Below are 18,016 nucleotides of genomic sequence, written 5' to 3' on the forward strand. Positions count from 1 at the left end.
TGGCATATAACTTACAATATTCTGTAAGCTGTGCACCTAAGTGACAGCTCTATCCATACCTCTCCCACACGTATATACACATTGCAGTTACATGCTATAGCACCTACGCTCGCCTACATAGAGAATTGCCTTTCATCAGTGTGTTCACTGAGCCTTTCCCTCCCTTCTGTTGACTCTCAATCAAGCTCAGAACTCCATTGCTGGTTCTGCTATTTCCACAAAGTGGCACATGCAGGGATTGAGTGATCCTGTTCATTGTATATTCTTATAGGATGTTTAATAGTCTTGCTCTCTTAATAGTTGACTATATTTTTCCAACAGTCGCATATTTGTGAAGGATTACGTCAAAGTTCTTTGTATATTCTTACAGCATGCTTAATGGTCTTGCATTCATTACTCCCATTCTTGTACAACTCCAGCAGGATTATATATGTAATTATATATGTAAAATGATCTATGATTCATCAGTTTCTTTGATATGCCTATTTTGGTCTTTTGCTTATAGTTCTAATATATCAATGTATCATTATAGTATATTATTATATTATCGATCTTATTATGCACGTCACGTATTTTCTTTATATTTTATTATTTTATTGATCTCATTATGTACATGTTACGTATTGTCTTTACATTTTATAATTTATTACTTATATTTTATCATATATGTGTTATGTATGTTTTAGGGACACCTGAGGCAGGCCAGAGTGGCTGAAACATGACTCGTGTCGAGTCCAGATTGTTTCAATAAACTTTTGCTGTGAACTTTTTCGAGTCCAGTATAAGTTTTTTGGGATCATCCATCTTGTCCCCTTCGCTGTGATGTTGTCCTTATTATATCATGACCATATAACTCAGATGAAGGAACAGAATGGTTTTAGAACTGCTCTAACCAGTGAACAGCAAAATGTTTTCATAGACTGGAATTCTGTCTCCACTCGGGCTGCCGAGAGACAAAGCCGGGCCCGGGGCAAACACCCTGCATGCACCCCCCCCCCCCCCCTGTCTCCATGAGGTCCTCCTGGGCTTGTGTGTGTTCCTGGGCCCCCTGGGGTCCCGCTGGGCCTGTGCGCACCTCTAGACCCCCCTAGGCCTGCCTACTTGCTTGTCTCCTCCTGCTCCACTCTGCTGCACAGGTCTTTCTTCCTGCTGTGACCAAACAGGAAGTACTTCAAACAGGAAGCGGGATGAGGCAGGAAGAAGGACCTCTAGCTGGTAGAGCAGAAAGCAGAGTTAACACGATAACATGTTAACCTGGCACTGCTGTGGCACACAGGAGCAGAAGAAACCATCTGAGCCAAACCAGTTCTGGGCAGGCCCTCCTTGAAGGCCAGGCACTGGAGAATTTTGCCCCTCCCCTCTCAGTGGCCCTAGTTTCCACATTGTAAGCCCTTTCTTCTAAATATGTTCTAAAGTTCCATCACTAGTACTGACCTATCATGAAGTCATTACAGATGTCCTGAGTACTTTACTAATCATGGCTCTTGATTTCTTTTCCAGATTGCAATGCCACATTCTGATCACAATCTAAATTAACAGTTAGAGATTTATCACAATAATAAAAACAAATTTGGAGTTGCAAACTCAGATTCTTCTCTAAATCAGGGATCATAATCAGGAAAACAAATCACAAGTACCCTGTTTCCAATTACTGATTGTAAGTCACGTGACTCTTCTCTGCAAACTAATCTAGTCAGTATGAGATACAAAGTTATTTCAAATGAAGTGAATACTTGATCTATGTTTCATTCAGTCTGTAATGATTTTCTTTTTCTCTTTCAAATGGTTACAGTTCCGATTTGCTGGTGGCGGCGGTGAGAAGGGTCCAGCTGTCTCAGCACAGGAAGCTCAAGCCCAGGCTATACTTCAGCAGGCCAGGGTAAATATCATTTTCAAACTATTTAAAAACAAAAACTTTACAATTCAGTGCTCTGAAGCCATGAATCTTTACAAAGCTGCTGAGATATCTCAGTATACTTTTATGCCCTGTATGTGTATGCCCCAAAACATAAGTGCATAACTATTGCCATACTGGGACAGACTGAAGGTCCATCAAGCCCAGCATCCTGTTTCCAAGTAACTGGCAAGATCCTAAAACAGTACAGTTTATGCTGCTTATCCTAGAAATAAGCACTGGATTTTCCCCAAGTCCATTTTAATAATGGCTTATGGACTTTTCTTTTAGAAAACTGTCCAAACATTTGTTAAACCCCACTAAGCTAATCGCTTTTACTACATTCTCTGGCAAAGAATTCCAGAGTTTACCTTGAGTGAAGAAATATTTTCTCCAATTTATTTTAAATTTACTACTTTGTAGTTTCATTGTATGCCCCCTAGTCTTAGTATTTTTGGAAAGAGTAAACAAGCAATTCATGTCTACTCGCTCCAATCCATTCATTATTTTATAGACCTCTATCATATCTCCCCTTAGCTGTCTTTTCTCCAAGATGAAATGCCCTAGCCACTTTAGCTTTTCCTCATAGGGAAGTCGTCCCACCTCCTTTTATCACCTTAAAGTTTTTGTAAAGAAACGATATAAACAAATCACCAAAAATCCTTTAAAATGAAGGGCCTCTTTTACCAAGCTGTGGCAAAAGGAGGCTCACACTGGCAATTAAGAGGTGAGAATGTAGTTTTAACTTGGTTTCATTTGGGGGATGGAAATATACAACTAGGGATTAAGGAGAATGAGGACTTTGGAAGACAAGAGTTCCAGATGCACTTATTATATATTAAAATAATTTCAATCACTGTCACAAAACTAGAATCCTCTTTCTATTACCTACTAAATAAAAAGATTCCAATTACAAAGTTTGAAGACTCTAAACAATATGGGATCTGTGTTAGCTTAAAATGTTGTACATTAATATTGGGTCTAATGCTCAAAGAAAGCTGAGCTCCTAAATTGGTTTTTGTTTATGTTGATTAATTCCTTGATATACTGCCTAATGAGTAGATGGACAAGATGGTTTACAAAGTTATAACTGAGGCAGAAGAGGACTAGGACTACAATACAATCTGGGCCAAATTCTAGAAATTGTTCCTTAAAAATCATCACTGAAAAACCACGCAGTTAGCATGATTTTATAAACTACACCTAAAGATAGACATCGTTTATAGAATATGCTCATACACTGTTCTTGTGACTAAAATTTAGGCGAATCCATTTTGGCCATCTAAAACCAGGCCTAAATACTTGTGCCTAAGTTAGACCCAGATCGGAGCGAAGCAGGGGCAGTGATGTAAGAGACGGGCGGGGCCTGCAGAGCCAGCAGCCAATGCTTCGAGGCTGCCTGCGGTGCCGCGTTTTTTTTTAAAACATTTTTTCTCGTCGAGTCTTAGCGTTGGCGCTCAGCTCAATCAGCTGAGCGCTTCTTCTTTTTGTAGCGCCGGCCCTGCTGCTCATCAGGAAAAGCAGCAGTGGCCGGCAATGGGAGCTGGGGCTGGCGCTGGGCGGGCCTGAGCTGAAATTGGGTGGGCCTGGGCCCACCCAGGCCCACCCGTAGCTACGCCCCTGGTCCTTACTGCCTATAAAGTGGTAACAAGTGTTCATGCGATAATTTGTTTAAATAACTGCTCACTAACAGTAACAGCGCACAGCCATCCTATATAATAAAATGCACCTCCAACATTCTGAAGCTGACTGCATGGCTGAGGCATTCCTGCTCTCTGTATCTATCTCCTGAATTGACATCACGTATTTCCGGGTTTGTCACAAGCAGAAGTGACCAACCACATGAGGTTTCTCAGCTTCAGAATGTTGGAGGTGCATTCTATTAAATAGGATTGGTCAGTTCCTTGAAGAACAGCCAGAGCTCAGCGTCCTGCACAGTAACGCTCAGACACCAGAGGGGGGGGGGCCTGACACCAGAGAGAGGGAGGGAGGGGGGCTGACACCAGAGAGGGGGGGGGGAGGTATCTCTGTCACACACTCTCTCTCTCTCTCACACATACTCTCTCTCTCTTACAGTCAATGTCTTTCTTTCTCTCTCTCACTCTCACACACTGTCTCTTACACACTCTATGTCTCACACTGTATCACATTCACTCTCTATGTGTCACACAGTCACTCACACACTCTCTTGGTCTCATACACTCAGTCTCACAGAGAGTCTGTGTCTCACACACAGTCTCTCTCTCTCTCACACACACTGTATCTGTGTGAAACACACTCTCTCTCTCTCATACACTGTGTCTCATATACGCACTTGCACATACTCTCATTCTCACACACACACTCTCTCTCTCTCACAGACACACTCGCACCGAGACTCACTCTCTCTCTCACACACACTCTCACATACACTCTCTCAAACATACACACTCCGAGGAAAACCTTGCTAGCGCCCGTTTCATTTGTGTCAGAAACGGGCCTTTTTTTACTAGTAATGAAATAAATTGGATTTTTTTAATGGCCACCACGTGGCCTTAGTGTACAAGAATGACCTGTGTTAGGGTGCACTAAAGCCATTTATTACCACAACTTAATAAAAGGACACTTAGGGGCCCTTTTACCAAAGCTTAGTGCATGCTAATGGAAATAGCACATGTATAAATGCTAAGATGCCCATTTTATACCTGTGGATCTCTTAACATTTAGCATGCACTAATTCCATTACTGTGCGCTAAGCTTCAGTAAAAGGGCCCCTAAGTGTTTTCAGCTGAAAATTTATCTTAATCTAGGAGCTTAAAAGTTACCCTTATAAATTTTGGACTTTCTTACAAGGACATACAAAAGCATAAATTGCAAAAGATGTATTACAGGTAGTAGATGCTCTGGCTTTAAGACATCAATTAGTGTCTGGACAAGTTCAACCCATTACCACCGGGGCAGTCTCATACTATTGGTAATGGCCACATACAGAATGACCCAGTTCTTGATCCATAGTCCTCACTCCCTTCTGGAGAGCTCACAAATATTTCCCAATTGATTTGTCACAGTGCAGTACCATAATAGGCAGTTCCAATGATACATTTAACAATTGTAGTATATGCCAGTGTTCATGGATTGTCCTGATAATCGCTAAAGATAACTTAGAACATGGGAGGACAAATTTGAGCACATCCTCCTGTTCTTGACCTTTATATTGCAATAACAACTCTTTTTGTGAATAGCATGCTTATAAATATGCCTTTTTCGTAACCGATATAGGTTAACCTTGTTATATCAGTGATAATTTTAAGACTGATGAACAAATGTGGCGCAGTCGGAAAAATTGACTAATTGGCAATCTTTCTTTCAACTTATGAGGGTGGAAGGTGTGAAAACATTTAAAACATTTGTTTCCATTTGCATTCTTCCTGTATAATGTAGTTTCCAAGATTTGCTGAAATTTAAAAAGATGAAGATCAATAGCCTGATGATTATGGTGCTCATTTTTAAAGCACATAGACTTACAAAGCTACATAAATTCCTTTTTGTAAGTCTATATGCTTTGAAAATTAGCCTTTATTTGTCACTATAGTCTGCCCTTTCCTCTCTCCCCAGTCTGTTTGCTCACTTATCTTAGCTCTGGTCATCACCCGGATAGACTATTGCAGTTCTCTGTACATCAACCCTCCATTATCCTCTCTGAAAAGACTTCAATTAATTCAGTCCACAGCAATAAAACTCATCCATCAGGATGGTTGTTTTGACCCTCTCCTCCACCATGAACACTGGCTCCCTGTCACTTATCATATCCATTATAAACTCTACATGCTTGTCTTCAAAGGTCGCACATCCAATGCTCCTGCATATCTGCAAAAGCTTCTGATCCCCATCTCCCCATCACGTCTTCTCTGGTCATCCTCAGATAATCTTCTCTGTGTATGTCCCCAGAGAAGGTATAAAGCATAGATTTAGGCAGGAAGGGGTTTTTGGTCAATGATTACAATAGTCACTAGTGGGATTCACCTATCCATTTGCTGTTCACAATTAATATCATATCCCAGTGACAAATGAGACCTTTTCTCCCATTAGAATAAGTTTTGAGTGACCACTGTGTTTACCATTTATTGAGTTTACCAGTTCTAAGACAGGAGACTATTGAGAAGCCATCATACATATATATTTTTTAAATACCCAGCATTGCACATCTTAAAAATTGCTAATTTTCTTCTTTTACCATTTTTTAGCTTGCTATGAGAGGTCCACCTGGTCCAATGGGTCTTACTGGAAGATCGGGTCCAATGGTATGTTAAACAAAATACAACTTTGAATTTGTAAATTTTAAACACCTGTAGCTTTTACTCCAATGAGCAGATCATACTTTTAATTTCACTTAGTGCCCCTTTTACAAAGGCATGCTAGCGTTTTTAGCGTGCGTTAAAAATAAGCATGCGCTAAACACTAGAGATGTCCATACAATCCTATGGGCATCTCTAGCATTTAGCACGTGCTAATCATTAGTACGCACTAAAAATGCTAGAATGCCTTTGTAAAAGACCCCTTTAAGTTCTTATATATTCATTGTTGCTAGTGAATTTATTTATGTACCTTTACATCCTAAATGGTTACAAAATTCAAGACTCTTGTTGAGATTAAGACTCAGGTTCATACTCTGGAGAAAAAAATTATCTACATTACAGAATACTTTGGTTTCTGCTATTAAAGATTCCCTAGTTTTGCACCATAAGGTGGAATCCCTTGAAAATTCTCTTAGAGTTTGGAATTTGTGGTTCCATAATTTTCCTATTACAAATAATGGGCTAGATTCTATATATGGCGCCTGAAAAGCATACACTGAAAAAAATACGTCTATATGTATTCTATAAAGTACCGTATTTTTCGGACTATAAGACGCACTTTTTTCCTCACAAATTTTGGAGGAAAATGGGGGGGTGCGTCTTATAGTCCGAATGTAGCCTCCCTCCCTCTGTTACAGGCACCTCCCTCCCTCTGTTACAGGCTCCCTCCCTCCCTCCGTTACAGGCACCCCTCTCTCCCTCCATTGGAATTTTAAAACTCCTCACCTCGTCGGTGTGACTCGCGTAGCAGCAGCGCTTCAGCGTGCATGTCGCTCTTCACTCAGCCTTCTCTCTCTCAGCTCTCTGGAGCAGTGGGAATTGGTTAGGTGGAAACTGTCCAGTAGAAACTGACCTAGAACCAATAAAAGGACCCCTATATTATCATTAAGGTCACAGAGTGGATGAAAGATAACTCTGGCAGCCCCTCTATTTATTCAGTATCATTACTTGTATTTTAATTTTGGATATATAATGGCAATGTGATTGTTTTCTAATTGTTTTGAAAGATCTGAATGAAGAGATATTGAGGATGTGGTACAACATCACACTAGTCCTGATATTGAATTCATGTATAGTATTCATCATATATCCACACTACAACATATTAAAACCATGGATATCATCGTAGGCTTAGATAAATGGAGACAAATCATTGTATGGCTATGTTTTCTCTTGCAAGGTATACAATTTCTTCTAATTACAGAAATCTCCAAATTGCATATTATACCCATGCAACTTAATGTAGGGGTGATGAATCACCTGTCCAGTCCCTCTGATGGCTCTCTCTTTGGATGCAAAAACTTAACAGAACCTAAGTTTTCAGTAAACAATCTAATGAAGTGTTAAAAGGCTGTAATTATCTCGTTGAGTCTAGAAAACAATGCCATAAACCAAGAGATTGTATAAGACTGTGGAGTTTGTGTAAAACTGTGTCTGAGATTGCTAAGTTAATTATGCTCCCTAAATATAAAATCACACCATTTTTAGAAAATAATTTACCTATAGATATAGGCTATATTTGCAAACATGAGTTAATGACCAGCTACTTACGAGCAGACTAAACTCTACACCAAACCTTGAAACCACAGAAACCTCATGTGTGAACGTATAAGGCACTGGTCTCACCCATCCCTTGCATAGTTCCCATCCCAGTCTGTGTTTGTCAGTTATAATGGGAATTGTCCCATGCTAAGGGGGTAATTCTATAAGCATACACTCCTAGTTAGGAGTTCAGAAGGCACCAGGTAGGAGCCTATGCTATAAAGGAATGGAGGTGCCAACTTTCCTTTATTAAATACTTGCTTAACAGAATAAATGCACATGTATGCACTTAGGCATGAGCACTTACAGCAGCCATATACATGAAATAAATATATCCACCTATGTTCCGGAGATATGTGTATAACTTATATTATCCTATAAGCTAAGAACATAAGAAAAATCATACTGGGTCAAACCAATGGGCCATCTAGACCAGTATCCTGCTTCCAACAGTGGCCGATCCAGGTCACAGTACCTGGCAGAATCCCAAATAGTGGAGTAAAAATAGCACAGTAGCACAAATGGTGGTAACACTGAAAGTCATCAGATAAAGATTTGTAGCAAGAACTATTGGATCTCTTAGTTCTTTTTATTTCTTATCAATCATTTGCCTCTACAACTTTCATACTAAAAGCAACATCCAACAAACTTCTATGATGAAAATGGCATCTGTACTGGATAAGCTAATTTACAGAAAAAGTTTCAAGAAAAAAGATGACCACTTAGCTTCATCCACTAAACATGGATACAGCAATGTATAGGACTAAACTGGTATAGTCCTATATAGCACTTACCCATGTTTAGTGGATGAAGCTAAGTGGTCATCTTTTTTTTTCTTGCCTTTAGTATGAAAGTTAAAAATTAAAGCTATAGAGGCAAATGATTGATAAGATTTTTTTTTTAACTCAGATTTGAAACAGCTGTGCACTGAAAGAGATCCAATAGTTCTTGTTACATATCTTTATCTGATGCCTACCAGCGTTACCATCATTTCTGCTACTATGCTATTTTCACTCCTCTTGTTTTGTTTGATTATGTGCCAAGGGAGTTTGATTGTTATATCCCCTATTTTGCCTTTAGAATCCCAAATAATAGCAATATTCCATGCTACCAATCCCAGGGCAAGCAGTGGCTTCCACCATAACTGTCTCAATAGCAGACTATAGACTTTTCCTCCAAAAACTTTTCAAACCTTTTTAAAACCCAGATACACTAACCACTATTACCACATACTCCAGCAAAGAGTTCCAGAGCTTAACTATTTCCTTCTATTTGTTTTAAATTTATTTCCATGTAAATTCATTGAGTGTTTTCTAATCTTTGTACTTTTGGAACGAGTAAAACATTGATTCACTTCTACTGATTCTGCACCACTCAGGATTTTGTAGACCTACTACTACTACTACTACTACTACTATTTAGCATTTCTATAGCACTACAAGGCTTACGCAGCACTGCACAAACATAGAAGAAAGACAGTCCCTGCTCAAAGAGCTTACAATCTAATAGACAAAAAATAAATAAAGCAAGCAAATCAAATCAATTAATGTGAACAGGAAGGAAGAGAGGAGGGTAGGTGGAGGCGAGTGGTTACAAGCGGTTACAAGTCAAAAGCAATGTTAAAGAGGTGGGCTTTCAGTCTAGATTTAAAGGTGGCCAAGGATGGGGCAAGACGTAGGGGCTCAGGAAGTTTATTCCAGACGTAGGGTGCAGCAAGACAGAAGGCACGAAGTCTGGAGTTGGCAGTAGTGGAGAAGGGAACAGATAAGAAGGATTTATCCATGGAGCGGAGTGCACGGGAAGGGGTGTAGGGAAGGACGAGTGTGGAGAGATACTGGGGAGCAGCAGAGTGAGTACATTTATAGGTTAGTAGAAGAAGTTTGAACAGGATGCGAAAACGGATAGGGAGCCAGTGAAGGGTCTTGAGGAGAGGGGTAGTATGAGTAAAGCGACCCTGGCGGAAGACGAGACGGGCAGCAGAGTTTTGAACCGACTGGAGAGGGGAGAGGTGAAGTGGTAGGCCAGCAAGAAGCAGATTGCAGTAGTCTAAACGAGAGGTGACAAGGGTGTGGATGAGGGTTTTGGTAGAGTGCTCGGAAAGACCTCAGTCATATCTCCCCTCATCCGTCTCTTTTCCAAGTTAAAGTTATGCAAGTAACTGTGTACCCTGCCCATGCTCCACCCATAATCTATGTATATGACCACCTGCAAACAAATACTAATGAAAATATGTGCATAGTTACAGAATCAAAAATTAAACTAGCATGTCACAATGTCCATATTGAAAAAAAGGGGGAAAAGTATCAACTAGTACAGCAACATGTATAAACAAATCTTATTATTGCACGCACAAAAAGTCATCATAGACTAAAAACCCTCCATGAAAAAATGTGTATTTTTTCTTAATATTTTCTTTTTGTGTTTTTATATTTTATTCTATTCAATTCCTTTAAAAATAAGATACATAGAAGCACTTATCTTATCTTATCTTAATGGCATCTGCCAACACATATCCCAGTTTGCGTACAAATTCATTCGTTTGGATTCCTACGGTCCCGTTTCGAAATGTCTTCTTCAGGGAACTCCACCACGAAACATAGAATCACTGGTAACGCGCCAGACTGGAACTACATCAGCTGATATAAAATGAGCTTCTTAGTATTTAGAACTCACTAAGCAGAACACCTGCATTCCCCTGAATTGACTTGAAGGAAACACATTGGCAAAAATATTTGCTATTAACGCAATAGCTATTAAGAATAAATTTGATAGAGTTATAAAATAGTCATTCCCCTGTTGCACCAGCTTTACCGATTGCCTATTGCAGCCCATATAGAATTCAAATTGTTTTGTTTGACATAAAAAAATAATTCTTATGGTTTTGCCCTTGACACTTTAGCTTTTTACTTATTGCTTCAGCTAGGAATTCCTCTTCTCCATTCTTTTTATGTTAATTAAGTAAGGTTACCTCAGGTCTCAAGTGTAAAGAAAAAGTCAATTAGTAAATGCCTATCTTCTGAGGTTGCCCTTGGTTTGTGGAACTCTCTTCTAGTTAAGATAAGGTTAGAATGTGATTTTCTGAGATTTTGGAAATTCCTGAAGACTTGGCTTTTTACTGTGTTCTACAAGTGATTAGGATTTGGTTATCCTAGACTTTGGGCATTAAAAAGGAATATTGATGACTGCCTGTTCGTTGAGGTTGCCATGATTTGTGTTACTCTTATTATTGAATTAAAGTCTCATTGTGACCTCATCGTACTCGGAACTTGGTGAGGACCTGACTTTTTGTTACGCTCTATTGGTGATGTCCATTAGACTATGCACCTGATTCTATAAACTTGCATACACAATTTAACACATAGAGCCAGATTCTATAAATGGTGCCCAAATTAGGTACTGGAAAAAAAAATCAACATTTTAATGTTTTTTTGTAAAGGGTGCACACCCTTCACTGAATAGCGCTTAAGCATGGATCTCATGCCTAACATAGAGTGCCAGACTTACATCTGCTGAAACCTGGTGTAAATGCTGGCATCCAAGTTAACTACGCATGAAAATTTCAGAATGCCCTGACATGCCCATGCTCCTTCCGTGCATATTAATTGCTTAATGAGCCACTTAATGGCAATAATTGAATGCTATCAATTATTGGTGTTAATTTGCCTCAATTGGGAGTTTGCGCGTGCATCTCGCTGTGTGCTATTCTATAAGATTGTGTGCACAAAACTCATGGCATGCAACCCAAAAGGGACGTGGCCACGGGTGGGTCATGAGCATTCTTACAAGTTGTGCGAGGTTTTATAGAATTTGGCAGATACATAGAAAAGTTACACGCCAGAATTTACACCAGGTTTTAGTTGGCATAAATCCTGACGACTAAAATTTGGCATGGGAATCAGCTTTAAACGCTAATTTGTAAATGGCACACAATTTTGAGTACCAATTATAGAATAGCGCTCCTGGCCAATTTTTTTGGGTGCCATTTTTTCAGCACCATTTACTGAATCTAGTCCTATTTGTGCTCTTCTCTCTTTTGCAAACCACCTTGGGCTATTTGGTGTAAAAACAATATATAAATAAATATCATTATTGTGCATAAAAATATAATTACAATTTTGGATTTTGACAATTGATCCTTATTTTGTCTTCTGAATTTCCTGCACAGGGCGGACCTGGTGCTCCTGGTGCTAAAGGCGAAGGTGGGGACTCAGGACCACAGGTAAAATATGCGATAAGAAAAATTTGGGGGGCCTTTTACAACATTGTGGTAGAGCTACCATGGCATTGGTGCCTGCCAATCCAGTACTATCACCAGCCCACCATGGGAGCCAACAGTAGTGCTACCCCTACCACTCTATTTCTGGTGCGACAGAAATGTTTTTCTGCACCGGGGGCTTACCTGGCGGTAATTGGACAGCGCTGCACACTGCCCGGTTACTGCTGGGATAGCGTGAGATCCCTTACCGCCTCCTAAATAGGTGGTGGTAAGGGATCCCCTCGAAAATGTCCGCCCAGCAAGCATGCAGTTACCACACAGCCATTTCCTTTTTTTTTTGCCTTGTACCTGCTGCAGTAAAAGGGGCCTTGGCATGCAGCAAATCCAAGCACCGATGCTACCACAGGGTCCCCTTTTACTACAGCTTGTTAAAAGGGGTCCTTTATTATTTATTACTGCCAATATGTTTCTTTACAGTCCATTCATTTACTCAGTCCCACAAATATTTTCTTTGAATGTAGGGTCCTCGAGGTATTCAAGGTCCTGCTGGTCCAAATGGAAAACCTGGAAAAAGGGTATGTAACAGACACAATGTAACACAGTAACACAGTAAATGACAGTAGATAAAGACTTGCATGGTCCATCCAGTGAGCCCAACAATACGGCCAGAGCCGCACCTGCCACTCTGTACAGGCTATACTCCTTCATGATTAAACACTGACATCACAACCAGGCAAATGAAAATTTCTTTACCGCGCCTATCTCATATAGGCAGTTCTGTACAATGTCACAATATCATAAAACCATGCCCACAGTCTGAAGAGTGATTTTATTATTATGGCCTCAGCAGTGTCACAAAGTGATCAGAGAGTAGGGATGAGCGAGGGCTTCCACACAAAACCATGTCCCAAAGTAAAAATTCAAGTTATATTTCCAAAGTACCAACAGTAGATAAAAAAAATTCTTTTGTATCTATTCTTGGTTTTGTGTGTCGAAGCCCTCACTCATCCCTACTCTCTGATTACTTTGCTGTAGTTTGCATAGGGCTTTTGTTTTCTGCTCTCTTCTGAGTTTCTTTTTTTTCCTCTGCAGGGTCACCTCCATTATAATAATGATTAAACCAACAATTCAACCATATTGCTAATTAAGAACATTTTACTCTTTAACTTCAACCTTAAGATGTCTTCCCCTTTCCCATAGAGACAAATAATACCAACACTCATAGCATATAATATAAATGCGATATTAACTTGTCTGCCATTTTCAGAACAGACCATAGAAGTCTGCCTGACACTGTCCACGGTAATTACTTGATTATCATGGTTATAGTGCTAGAGTTTCATGGGATTTTTTGGTTTTGTTTTTATAGGGTCGCGCTGGTGCTGATGGATCCAGAGGAATGCCAGGAGAACCTGGGTCAAAAGTATGTTGTTGAATCATTTGGAATTAAAGTAGTCAGGTGTAGTTTTATAAACACTGGGGCCTTTTGAGATAGTAGCATGTTAAGCAGTTAACACTTGAATTAGCATGCACTGTTACCACACAAGTGTAGTAACTGTTACCACAGTGTCATGACAGAACACACTAATTCACTTCTTAATTGTATGTCATATTAGGGGGCATATGCTGGACAGTTCCTGGGCAGAGAATGGGCATGGACTGAATACTGTAATTAGCACATGGTACTTACCCCACACTTGCATAGATTCATTTACCACCTCCTCAAGAGGAGGCACTAATTGCAACCAGGTTTAGTGCATGCTGAGTTAATAAGCTGCTTTGTATTATTTTGCATTGCAGCAGCTCATTAAATAAAGGATGTAATTATCAACAAGGGCTACTGTTAAGATGTGTTATTTTAGCACTAACTCATGGTACTTTAGCACAGGTCTCATTTTATACAGTGAGACCTAGTTACTAATAATTGGGATTAACAGTAAAATAATATGTCTTAACGATAGCCTGCATTAATAAATTTCCCCTTTAAAATTTTAGTACATTTTTTGCATAGCAGATTACATATGAAAGCCTACTACTTTGCTGAATATTTGTGAGCAGTGTCACAAAATCTGGGATTTATACATATTTCAAGCATTTTGATATGTGTAAGATCCCAACTACCTCTAAATGATTTCCACAAGGTCTCAAGAAGTGTAAGTGAAGCAAGTAGAAATTGAATCCTTGTCATTGTGGTTCTTAGAATAATGGGTTATGCAGAAGGCTACCCCTTTCTCTATTGGTCAAATAATGAGGTACAGTGGATAATATTCATGCTTTATTTTTCTGTTACAGGGTGATAGAGGTTTTGATGGTCTTCCTGGTCTTCCTGGTGATAAAGGCCATAGGGTAAGAATTTAACTGCTTGTTTATGTAACAGTAACACAGCAGTCCTGTTACAAGAGACTTATGTCAATACATACGACTGTTTTTTTCTCATATAAAAAGGATAGCTATAAAGCCTTATAAAAGGGTAATACGGCATCAGAATTATTATTATAATGGATATGCATTTAGTGTGTGTTAAATCAATGTAATGCATGTTAACTTTCAAAGTAACATGTATTAAACTGATTGGCGTGCTTTAACATTTTTAGGAGGTCTTTTGCAAAGCGTCGGTTAACCAAACGTGGGCTTACCAAACGCTAAATCGGGACTACCACCAGCCCAATGTGGCCACTGGTGGTATATCTGCCCTGAGCCTGCGCCATTTTGGGGGGAAGATGAAAACCCCCAGAAATGGCCTGCGTGGCAGTGACTTGGCAGTAATCAGGCATCACGCGGTGCCCGGTGGCAGTAAGGGCTCCCTGCCCTATGGCCATGTGTTAAGAGTTCTCTTACCGCACAGCCATGTTTGTCTGGGGGCTTTTTACCTGCTGCAGTAAAAAGGGCCCTGGCATGCAGGATAAACGACCCCTGCCTCTAGTACAGGGCCCTTTTTCCTGCAGCTTACCAAAAGAACCCCTCAATGAGTGTTAACATTTTTTTTATTTAAAAAACTAAATGAAATGAACCTCAAAAAGTCTAAAAATTGTGAGAAAAAAGGCCAAACGAACAAAAAACAAAGTGATAATCTTTGCCCCATGCACTCCCTAATTATTATTATAATATATTCATTTATAACATGCGAAAAATCCAAAATTTCGGGAATAACATGTATAAAATGTTTGTATGTTTGGGTAGCTTGCCAGGTGCCCCTGACCTGGATTGGCCGCTGTTGGGGACAGGATGCTGGGCTCGATGGACCTTTGGTCTTTTCCCAGTATGGCATTACTTATGACACCTGCAAATACCTCATATCATTTTGGTAGAATACATAGAACTGAAAATTCAGAACCACATAGGTCCATATATGTAAAGTTAGTGGGCATCCATAAAGCTCATCCACTTTTAAACAATCTCTTGTGATTACACAATTGCAAGATCTCAGAACATTGGGGAACTTTTGAATTTTCCACAGGTAATCCTGATTTAAGGAGGTAATTTGAGAACTGCCACATTAGCAAAATGTGCATGTGCACTTTTAGCTCTGTATTTTCAAATGTACGTGTAATTTTTGATAAGAAAATCCTGCACATCACATATCAGGTCTAAATGTTTGCCCATCAGCACCGTACCAAGGAGTGTGTGAGGGGGTACAGCCACACAGGGTGCAAATATGGTGGGGCTCAAAAAATGCTTCCAGCTTTGGTGATGCTGAACTGGGTGGGTGCCAGTGAGCAAGTCTCACATTGTGCTTTGCATATTGACCCCTGTCCTGCATCTTCTTATGAACTGTTCATGCAAAAATGTCATTGAACAATGAAAAGCAGGGATCTACAAGCTATGAGCACCACACCCACACCCACAGAGTAGATCATTCAAAGAACAAAGCAGATATGGTAAAAATAATTTCTAGGACACACTTGCTTCCCTCTAGCAAAAGTGAAGGAGTCAGCTGATTGTTTGGTGAGACTTGAAGCACAATCAGCTGACTCCTTGCATTCTGTTAGAGGGAAGCAAGTGTGACTTTATTCCCCTTTAGCTGCCCCTGATACAGCCTCATTGGTGAAAGGTGACCATGTCAGTCTCTGGTTATATTTGTGCATTAAAATCCTGGAAATTGATTTTTTTCACATCTACTTTGTTCTTTGTTCGAATAGGCTTCATCACAATATGCTGCACTGGAATCACTAGTGCGGCTTTGTAAAAGGAGCCCACTGTTTGGTATTTTAGCTTGCAAAGTGTCATTTGCTGTTTTTGTTTTAATAGGGAATAACATTTTCTAGGTAGAGTTCTGCACAAAAAATATTGGTCAGATCTATAGTTAATGGGTTGTTGCAATGAGAAATCATGCAAAGCATCTCATTAACTGTTACCATGCAAAATTGCCTTTCTGGGGCAATTTTGACAAAAACATGATATGATTATTTATTTAATTTTATTTTTTTGGTGCAATTTCTCATTGCTAACTTCTATATGTTAGTTTTCTAGCTGCCTCACTTTTTAAAGAAATCATTGCACCTTTATTTTTTCTTCTTTGATGCTATTTTCAATTATAAACCAGTCTGGTGTTTAATTTCATTTATCATGTACATTTATATTCCACTTTACGGATTACATATGATTACAAAAAAGTGTTAGAAATTAAGTTGATCTAAATAGTGTGTGAAACATGCTAGGGTGTGCAACGCTGCATAGTTCATTATGGGGCCATTTTACAAAGATGCAGGAGAGCTAACGCATTGGTAGCGTGCACAAAATCAGCACTACTGCTGGGGTATCGCATGCACCCAGAAGTAATTTTGAGTTTGGCATGTGTTGAATCCTGTGGGGCTTTCTTGGTGGTAATCTGCAGTGTGGTCATGTTGGCACTACCCGCACGGTAACCATGCATGCACCAACATGGTGGGTAGCGCGTGAGCACTTACCACTAGGTCAATGGCTGGCGGTAAGGGCTCAGGCTGTAAATAGGCGCTTGCTGGTTTTAATTTTTGTGCATGTCCATTTCCCAGCCCATTGAAAAATGTCATTTTCCCAGCTGCGGTAAAAAGTGGCCCAGCGCGTGCCAAAAAGACATACCCACACTACTGCAGGTCATGTTTTACTGCAGCTTTGTAAAAGGACCCCTATGTGACCTTCACTGTCTTCTAAGACAAACAATTCTCTTTTACTCCTTGATTCAGAAGCTCATGCTTGTTCATTGCCAATCTTGGTGTCACCCTGCATACACTGGAGCCCTTTTACTAATCTGTATAAGCGTCTATGCACATCCAACTCGTGCCAAAATGGAGTTACCGCCCGACTACTGTGTGGCTCTTGCGGTAATTTCATTTTTGGTGCACATCCGATATGCGCGCGTTTGAAAAATCTGTTTTTATTTTTGGGCATGCGTAATGGATGCGCACCAAGTGGCATTTGACACGTGTAGGTCATTACCACCCAGATTCTTTACCACTAGGTCACTGCCTGGCAGTAGTTTCAGACCCAAAATGGACGTGCGACAATTTTCATTTTGCCGCACGTCCATTTTCGGCAAAAAAAGACATTTTTTTGTAGGTGCGCTAAAAAATAATTCTGCGTGCACCCAAAACACATGTCTATACTACCGTAAGCCATTTTTCAGCACACCTTAGTAAAAGGACCCCACTGTGCGATATTAGTGTAATATTCTATTAATTTGCTGTAGAAGTCTACTCTTTGTAGCAAATCAATGATATAGAGCAGTAGTTTTGTCCTTGTTAAAAAATCACCATGAGGGCACCCCAGTTGAAAAGTATGCAGATGCGTCTAGTGGCCAGCAGAGGGTGCCATTATTAAACTACTTATAATTCATGTCACATACCCTTCTGTTCACCTCATTAGATGGTTTGAGACACACAAAAAACCAGCCTGCTCTCCTTGCTGTCAGGCAACATTAGAGCTGCCCATCTGTTTTGTAGTTACAAGCTTCCTTAGGGTAGCTGTTCTTATTTAGAAATACCATCATATGTTTCTTAATGTAAAATAAATTAAAGAAAATTGAATCTACTGGGAACATAGATATTTTAGTTT

The 18,016-nt window shown here is 39.8% G+C and overlaps 1 protein-coding gene across 1 annotated transcript in view; it reads left to right on the forward strand.

Moving 5' to 3' along the window:
* Window positions 1–18,016, forward strand: part of COL11A1 (collagen type XI alpha 1 chain) — a 700,769-nt gene that overhangs the window by 186,070 nt on the left and 496,683 nt on the right. The window contains exons 13-18 of the mRNA XM_030205574.1: window positions 1,793–1,879; window positions 6,118–6,174; window positions 11,936–11,989; window positions 12,508–12,561; window positions 13,356–13,409; window positions 14,279–14,332. Coding sequence (XP_030061434.1) covers window positions 1,793–1,879; window positions 6,118–6,174; window positions 11,936–11,989; window positions 12,508–12,561; window positions 13,356–13,409; window positions 14,279–14,332 — 360 coding nt within the window. The remainder of the gene's footprint in view (window positions 1–1,792; window positions 1,880–6,117; window positions 6,175–11,935; window positions 11,990–12,507; window positions 12,562–13,355; window positions 13,410–14,278; window positions 14,333–18,016) is intronic.

This window comes from Microcaecilia unicolor, chromosome 6 (assembly GCF_901765095.1).
Source record: "Microcaecilia unicolor chromosome 6, aMicUni1.1, whole genome shotgun sequence".
NCBI lineage: Eukaryota > Metazoa > Chordata > Amphibia > Gymnophiona > Siphonopidae > Microcaecilia > Microcaecilia unicolor.